This window comes from Otolemur garnettii, unplaced genomic scaffold, assembly GCF_000181295.1.
Source record: "Otolemur garnettii isolate 467f Iridium unplaced genomic scaffold, OtoGar3 scaffold00174, whole genome shotgun sequence".
Classification (NCBI taxonomy): Eukaryota; Metazoa; Chordata; class Mammalia; order Primates; family Galagidae; genus Otolemur; species Otolemur garnettii.
Window position 1 is genome coordinate 1,956,891 of NW_003852569.1, and position 8,135 is coordinate 1,965,025.

Below are 8,135 nucleotides of genomic sequence, written 5' to 3' on the forward strand. Positions count from 1 at the left end.
TTTGTTATTGTTGTTGCAGTTTGGCTGGGGCCGGGTTTGAAACAGCCACCCTTGGTATATGGGGCCGGCACCCTACTCACTGAGCCACAGGTACTGCCCAATACTGTACAATCTTAATTAGGAATACAGTGGTATCTGTTTATTTACTTATTTGAGACAGAGTCTCACTATGTCATCCTGGGTAGACTGCTGTGGCATCATAGCTCACAACAACCTCACACTCCTGGGTTCCAGCAATCCTCTTGCCTCAGCCTCCAGGGTAGCTGGGACTACAGGTACCCACCACAGTGACCAGCTATTTTTTTTTTTTTGTTGTGACAGAGTCTGACTCTGTTGCCCCAGGCTAGAGTGCTGTAGTGTCATAGCTCAACAACCTCAAACTCCCAGGCTCAAGTGATCCTCCTGCCTTGGCCTCCCAGGTATCTGGGACTACAGGTGTGTACCAGTTGTTTATTTTCAAATGAAAGTTATAAAGAGAAAAAGAAACCATTTGTCAATTTTTAATTAAATGAGGACACAAACTGCTCCATTGTAATTATTAATAAAAAGAGATGTTGAAAGTAAACTCATTTGCTCCCTTAAGATGTAAGGTTTTTTATTTTTGTGGGGTTTGTTTGTTTGTTTGTTTGTTTTTTGAGACAGAGCCTCAAGCTGTCACCCTGGGTAGAGTGCTATGGCATCTCAACTCACAGCAACCTCCAACTCCTGAGCTCAAGCGAGTTTCTTGCCTCAGCCTCCCAGGTAGCTGGGACCACAAGCACCCGCCACAACGTCCAGCTATTTTTTGGTTGCAGCCGTCATTGTTATTTGGTAGGCCTGGGCTGGATTCGAACCCACCACCTTAGGTGTATGTGGCTGGCACCTTAGCCACTTGAGCCATAGGCGCCGAGCCTGTTTGTTTGTTTTTGAGACAGAGTCTCAGTTTGTCGCCCTCGATAGAGTGCCATGGCATCACAGCTCACGGCACCCTCAAACTCTTGGGCTTAAGTGATTGTCTTGCCTCAGCCTCCCAAGTAACTAGGACTATAGGTGCCTGCCACAACGCCCAGCTATTTTTAGAGATGGGGGTCTTGCTCTGGCTCAGGCTAGTCTTGAACCAGTAAGCTCAGGCAATCTACCTGCTTCGGCCTCCCAAGTGTTAGTATTATAGGCACGAGCCACTATGCCTGGCCAAACAAAGACTTATATTTTATTCAAATAATCACATTTACCTCTTTTATATTAACACTCCAAAAGCCACTTATGTTTATTCTAGCTTCTTACTTACTGCTTTATACTATGAATACTATGAATGTTTAACTATTTCCTTTAGCAGAACTAACTATATTGAGGTACCCTTGTATTTTCTTTCTGGGGTCAGCGTAACCTTTCAATAGATTCATCTGCAGAATATGTTACTTTTATTTTTTAGATTTTTTTATTAAATCATAGCTGTGTACATTAATGCAATAATGGGGTACAGTATGGTGTTTTCATATACATTTTGAAATACTCTCATCAAACTGGTTAACATGGCCTTCATGTCATTTTCTTAGTTATTGAGTTAAGACATTCATACTCTGCTTTTAGAAAGATTCACTTGTACCCCTGTAGGATAAATCATAGAGGTGAATCTACCAATCACCCTCCCTCCTTCCAGAATATGTTACTTTTAACACAGTAAATATTCATATATAATCCCTATGTATGATCTTCCCTTACCCCAGAAAAAAATCAGTGCCTTAGCTTTAAAATCTATTGTAAATCTTCTGTTTTGGGAATAATTTTATAAAAGAGTGGTTATCAGACCATTTGTCTCTAGGAAAACATGTTGTTCTGTTTATTGTTAAGTCTAAAATAAATGTCATGCTGTCAGAATGTTACCTGAGGTTGGTTTCGTGTTGGCTGAAGAAACAAGGTTAGTGAGGTTAACAACCGCTTCAGATGTGATGATGAAGGGAGCAGCAACAGTCATAGGACTAGGCACAGGGTCCACACTCTCAGGATTCACATTCACTTGGTTTTGCATTGCTTCCTACCAAACAAGACAGGCTATTTCAAAGTCAGAAGACTGAGTAGCTTTAGTTATGCAGCTAAAGTTATTCAGCTTTAGTTACTGAATAGCATGCCCCCAACCCCACCTCCAAGCTCTATCAAGCAGAACTGGGATAACAGATATGTTAGGTTGTTTTCCCAAACTTGTTTCTACTTGAGAAAATCAAAGGCTTATCATTTGCAAAAACTTCTGGACAATTCAGTTAACCTCTCTGGATCATGTTTTGTTTATCTGAAAAAACAAGAAAGTTGGCCTGAATAGTCTAAAAAGTAATTTCCAGCACTAATACTTTGTGACCAATTATCTACATGTCAATGTGCTAGCAGGAGTACCCACAGGAACAATTAATCTCTAGAATTTCATCCAAATACTTGTTCCATTCTACCACTGAAGAAATTCCTAAGAGAATACATAACAAGTAAATAGCTAAATGCCACATTTTAAAGCCTAGTTCCATATGCTACATTTTTGCTTCCAGAGATATTGCTCAATTTTGGTGAGAAGATACTCATCTTTATTTAATTTTTTACTTTCAGAAGCAATTTTTTTTTTGTTTGTTTGAGACAGAGTCTATGTTGCCCTCACTAGATTGCTGTAACATCACAGCTCACAGCAACCTCCAACTCTTGGGCTTAAGTGATTCTCTTGCCTCAGCCTCCCAAGTAGCTGGGACTATAGGCGCCTACCACAACACCCAGCTATTTTTTGGTTATAGTTGTCATTGTTATTTAGGAGGCCTGGGCCAGATTCCAACCTACCAGACCTGATGTATATGGCCAGCACCCTAACAGCTGAGCTACGGGCACTGGGCTTTCAGAAGCAATTTTCTAGAAATATGATCACTACTAAAGAAGTCCTATTATGAAAGGGCTCTAAACAAAGAATTCAAAGTTGGATAGGGTAACAGGTCTATAGGGAACCATCTGTCAGGAAAAACAAACAAGGGAGGTGCCTGTGGCTCAGGGGGCAGGGTCCCGGCCCCATATACGGAGGGTGGTGGGTTCAAACTCAGCCCCTACCAAACTGCAACAACAAAAAATAGCCGGGTGTTGTGGCAGGCGCCTGTAGTCCCAGCTACTTGGGAGGCTGAGACAAGAGAATTGCCTAAGCCCAGGAGTTGGAGGTTGCTGTGTGCTGTGACGCCATAGTACTCTACTGAGGGTGATAAAGTAAGACTCTGTCTCTAAAAAAAAAAAAGAAAAAGAAAAAAGAAAAAAACAAAAAACTGAAAATGCAGCAGAAATGGCTATTTTTCATATATCATTATCCCCCTAACAGCTTCGATGAAACAGGTTATTTATTCTCTGGATACTGTTAAATTCCTTCTTGAATCTGCCCATTTTTCTATCCTCTACTATCACTTCTTTAGTTCAAATCCTCATTAGCTATTACCTGGCCTAAGAAAATTTGCCACATCCTTATTTAGCATTAAGTGTCTTCTCTTTCTTTTTTTTTGATGCAGAATCTCACTATGTCACCCTCAGTAGAGTGCAGTGGCATCACAGCTCACAGCACCTCCAACTCCTGGGCTCAAGCGAGTCTCCTGCCTCAGCCTCCCAAGTAGCTGGGACTAGAGTTCCCCGTCACAACACCTGGCTATTTTTTGGTTGCAGCTGTCATTGTTGTTTGGCAGGCTAGGGCTGGATTCAAACCTGCCAGCTCAGGTGTATGTGGCTGGCGCCTTAGCTGCTTGAGCCACAGGCGCCGAGCCAACATTGTTCTTTAATGATGAACAATTCAGGGATTAGTAAATTTTTTTAAAAAATAGGCAAAAAACCAGTGCAATATAGATTTTTTTTTTGAAACAGAGTCTCACTATGTCACCCTCAGAGTGCTGTAGAATCATAGCTCACAGCATCCTCAAAATTCTGGGCTCAAGCAACTCTCTTGCCTCAGCCTCCCAAGCAGCTGGGACTACAGGTGCCTGCCATCACGCCCAGCTATTTTTTTGTTGTAGTTGTCATTGTTCAGCAGGCCCAGGCTGGGTTCAAACCTGCCAGCCCTGGTGTATGTGGCCAGCACACTAACCACTGAGTATAGGCACTGAGCCTGAGACAACAGTCTCGAGCTGTCACATTGGGCAGAGTGCTGTGATGTCACAGCTCACAACAACTCTTGGGCTCAAGTGATCCTTTGCCTCAGTTTTTCTATTTTTAGTAGACACATGGTCTTGCTTTTTGCTCAAGCTGGTATCAAACTTGTGAGGTCAAGCTATCCACCCACTCAGTCTCCCAGAGTGCTAGGATTACAGGTGTGAGCCACTGCACCTGGCTAGCATAGTTTTCTTTTTCTTTTTTCTTTTTTTTTTTTTTTTTTGAGACAGAGTCTCACTTTGTGGCTCTTGGTAGAGTGCCATAGTGTCATAGCTCACAGCAACCTCAGATTACTGGGCTCAAGTGGTTCTCTTGCTTCAGCCTCCCAAGTAGCTTTGACTATAGGCACCCGCCACAATGCACGGCTATTTTTAGAGACTGGGTCTTGTTCCTGTTCAGGTTGATCTTGAACTTGTGAGCTCATGTGATCCACCCACCTCGGCCTCCCAGAGTTCTAGGTTTACTGGCTGAGCCACTGCCTGGCCCTAGAATTCTTTTTTGTTTTTTTTCTTAAAGATACTAGGCCAGGTGCAATGGCCCACTCCTAGACTGAGGTGGGTGGATCGCCTGAGTTCACGAGTTCCAGATCAGCCTCAGCAAGAGACCTCATCTTTAAAAAAAAAAAAAAAATAGATGGGCAGGCCTGGTTCGGTGGCTCATGCCTGTAATCCTAGCACTCTGGGAGGTCAAGGCAGGTGGATTGCTTGAGCTCAGGAGTTCAAGATCAGCCTGAGGAAAAGCGAGACTCCCCCCATCCCTACCCCATCTCTACTAAAAATAGAAAAAACTGAGGCAAGAGGATTGCTTGAGCCCAAGAGTTGGAGGTTGACGTGAGCTGTGACACGATAGCACTCTACCCAGGGTGACAGCTTGAGACTCTGTCACAAAAAAAAATTGCTGGGTGTTGTAGTGAGCACCTTGTAGTACCAGCTACTTGGGGCTAAGGCAAGAGAATTGCTTGAGCCCATGAGTTTGAGGTTTCTGTAAGCTGTGACACCATAGCACTCTACCAGAGGTGACAGAGTAAGACTCTGTCTCCAAAAAAAAAAAAAAATACTAGTTGGCTGGGCATGGTGGTGCACACCTGTAATCCTAGCACTCTGGGAGGCCAAGGAAGGGGGACTGCTTGAGCTCAAGAGTTCAAGACCAGCCTGAGCAACAGTAAGATCTCATCTCTACAAAAAAAAATATAAAACTAGCTAGGCATAGTAGCACATGCCTGTAGTCCCAAGCTACTTGGAAGGCTAAGGGAGAAAGATTACTTGAGCCTAAGAGTTAGAGATTGCTGTAAGCTATGATGCCATCCACGGCACTCTACCTAGGGTAACAGAGTAAGAGTCTGTCTCAAAAAAAAATTAATTTAAAAAAAGATACTAATGACACTAAATCATAAGATTAAAACATATTCAAAGTACTACTTTGATAAAATATGTAAAATTCAGTTTTGATTCAAATCCTATAAAAAAAATCCTTAACTTCAGGCTCAGTGTCTGTAGCTCAGTGGCTAGGGCACCAGACACACACTGGAACTGGAGGGTTCGAACCCAGCCCAAGCCTGCCAAACAACAATGACAACTATAACAAAAAAATAGCCCCGTGTTGTTGTCGGTGCCTGTAGTCCCAGCTACTTGGGAGGCTGAGGCAAGAGAATTGCTTGAGCCCAAGAGTTTGAGGTTGCTGTGAGCTGTGACATCATGGCACTCTACTGAGGGCGACACAGTGAGACTCTGTCTCAAAAAAAAAAACAACCCTTAATTTCAAATAAAGTATACTCTGGGGAATAGAAAAAGAACCACACCTGGAGGACGACCAAAATCTCAGCATTGTTTTTTTCCAGGGCTATGTCAAAAGCAGATTTATCGAATTTGCTAAAAGCATGGATGTCAGCTCCGTATTTGATAAGTAGCTCTACAACATCCCGATGGTGGTGCTCTGTGGCCCAATGCAAAGCTGTCATCTTCAGCATGTCCTTGGCATTCACATCTGCACCATTCTGTCATGGAAAAGCAATTTTTTTCAACAGAGTGTAACATCCCATCATTAAATACAGAATCTTTGTATACAGATTACATATACTCAGGTCACATTTAAGGACTACCACAGGGAAAAACATTTCTCAAATTATTCTAAATGCTGGTAGACATAATGCTTTCAATGAGTGGGTTCTCTAAGGACAAGAGAATCTATTGAGCCTAAGAGTTTGAGGTTGCAGTTAGCTATGTGCAACAGCACTCTATCGGGGCTGATAAAGTGAGATTCTGTCTCAAAAAAATGAAAATAATTAGGCTCAGCGTCTGTGGCTCAAGTGGCTAAGGTATCAGCCACATACACCTGAGCTGGTGGGTTTGAATCCAGCCCAGGCCTGCCAAACAATAATGACGGCTACAATCAAAAAAATAGCCAGGCATTGTAGCGGGTGCCTATAGTCCCAGCTACTTGGGAAGCTGAGGCAAGAGAATCGCTTAAGCCCAGGAGTTGAAGGTTGCTGTGAGCTGTGATGCCACGGCACTCTACCCAGGGGGACAGCTTGAGGCTCTGTCTCAAAAAAAAAAAAAAAAATCAGAAAACAAACTCTTAATATCCATCATGACTCCTGGGAGTCATGCCACAAACTGCCCTATACTTAACCCTTCCCAGCCTAGTTTTTCTACCATTCATTTAAGTAAAAAAACAAGGAGGTGGATGTCATTTCTACAATATAGCCCCACCACTATTCTTTACCCTAACAAGAAGTTCCACTATGTGCGCGTGTCCGTCAGCTGCAGCCATGTGCAAGGGCGTCCTGTCCACTTTGGTCCGAGCATCCCTGCTAACGCCTGCTCGAAGGAGCACTTCTGCTGTGGAATAATGACCATACTGAGCTGCAAGGTGAAGGGGTGATGTTCCAAGCTGCAGGAAAATAATACTCATTGACTATGCATAATGTGCAGAGTCCTAGATCATTACTGAGTGACCTGAGTGAACAAGAGGTGAAACCTATGAGTCTAGCCTTCAAGAGAGAAGTTCCCAGAGTTCTGGGATGGTATATTTATTTGCCTCCCAGAATTCTAGGTTTACAGGCTGAGCCACTGCCCGACCCTAGAATTGTTTTTTGACATAGTGAGACCCAGAGTTTTTACAGGCAAATAAATACACCATCAATTAAATAAGTATAATGGCTTTAAGTCAGGTGGATTTATCAGGTAAGATTCCACAAAGGACATGATTTTATGCAGGAATTAGAAGAAGGTTAAAAAAAAATTAGCTAGGCATGGTGGTGCTGGCCTGTAGTCCCCAGCTAGTAGGAAGGCTAAGGCAGAAGGATCACCTGAGTTGAAGTTTGAGGTTGCTCTGAGCTACGCTGATGCTGTGACACTCTAGCCGAGGTGACAAAGCTAGATTCTGTCTCAAAAAAAAAAAAAGAAGGATCAAAAGGAGTGGTATCCACTTCTCTGGGGTGGTGCCTGTAGCTCAGAGGGTAGGGTGCCGGCCACATACACTGAGGCTAGGGGTTTCAAACCCAGCCCCAGCCTGCTAAAACAACAATGACAACTGCAACAGTAACAAAAAAATAGCCAGGTGTTGTGGTGGGTGCCTGTAGTCCCAGCTACTTGGGAGGCTGAGGCAAGAGAATCATTTAAGCCCAAGAGTTTGACGTTGCTGTGAGCTGTAACACCATAGCACTCTACCCAGAACGACAGCTTGAGACTCTGTCTCAAAAAACAAACAAACAACAACAACAACAAAAACCACTCTGGGCTGGGCAGGGTGGCTCATAGCTGTAATCCTACCACTCTGGGAGGCCAAGGCTGGTGGAATGCCCTGAGCTAACAGGTTCAAGACCAGCCTGAGCAAGAGTCGCTAAAAAAACAATACCTATGTATTGTGGCCGGTGCCTGTAGTCTCAGCTACTTGGGAGGCTGAGGCAAGAGAATCATTTAAGCCCAAGAGTTTGAGGTTGTTGTGAGCTATGACACCATGGCACTCTACCAAGGGTGACAAAGTGAGACTCAATCTCCAAAAAAAAA

At 43.4% G+C, this 8,135-nt stretch overlaps 1 protein-coding gene across 1 annotated transcript in view; it reads right to left on the reverse strand.

Moving 5' to 3' along the window:
- The window catches only part of GABPB2 (GA binding protein transcription factor beta subunit 2), a 59,995-nt gene that overhangs the window by 34,120 nt on the left and 17,740 nt on the right, over window positions 1-8,135 (reverse strand). Inside the window, 3 exon segments of the mRNA XM_023519432.1 lie at window positions 1,864-2,014; window positions 5,927-6,121; window positions 6,850-7,017. Coding sequence (XP_023375200.1) covers window positions 1,864-2,014; window positions 5,927-6,121; window positions 6,850-7,017 — 514 coding nt within the window.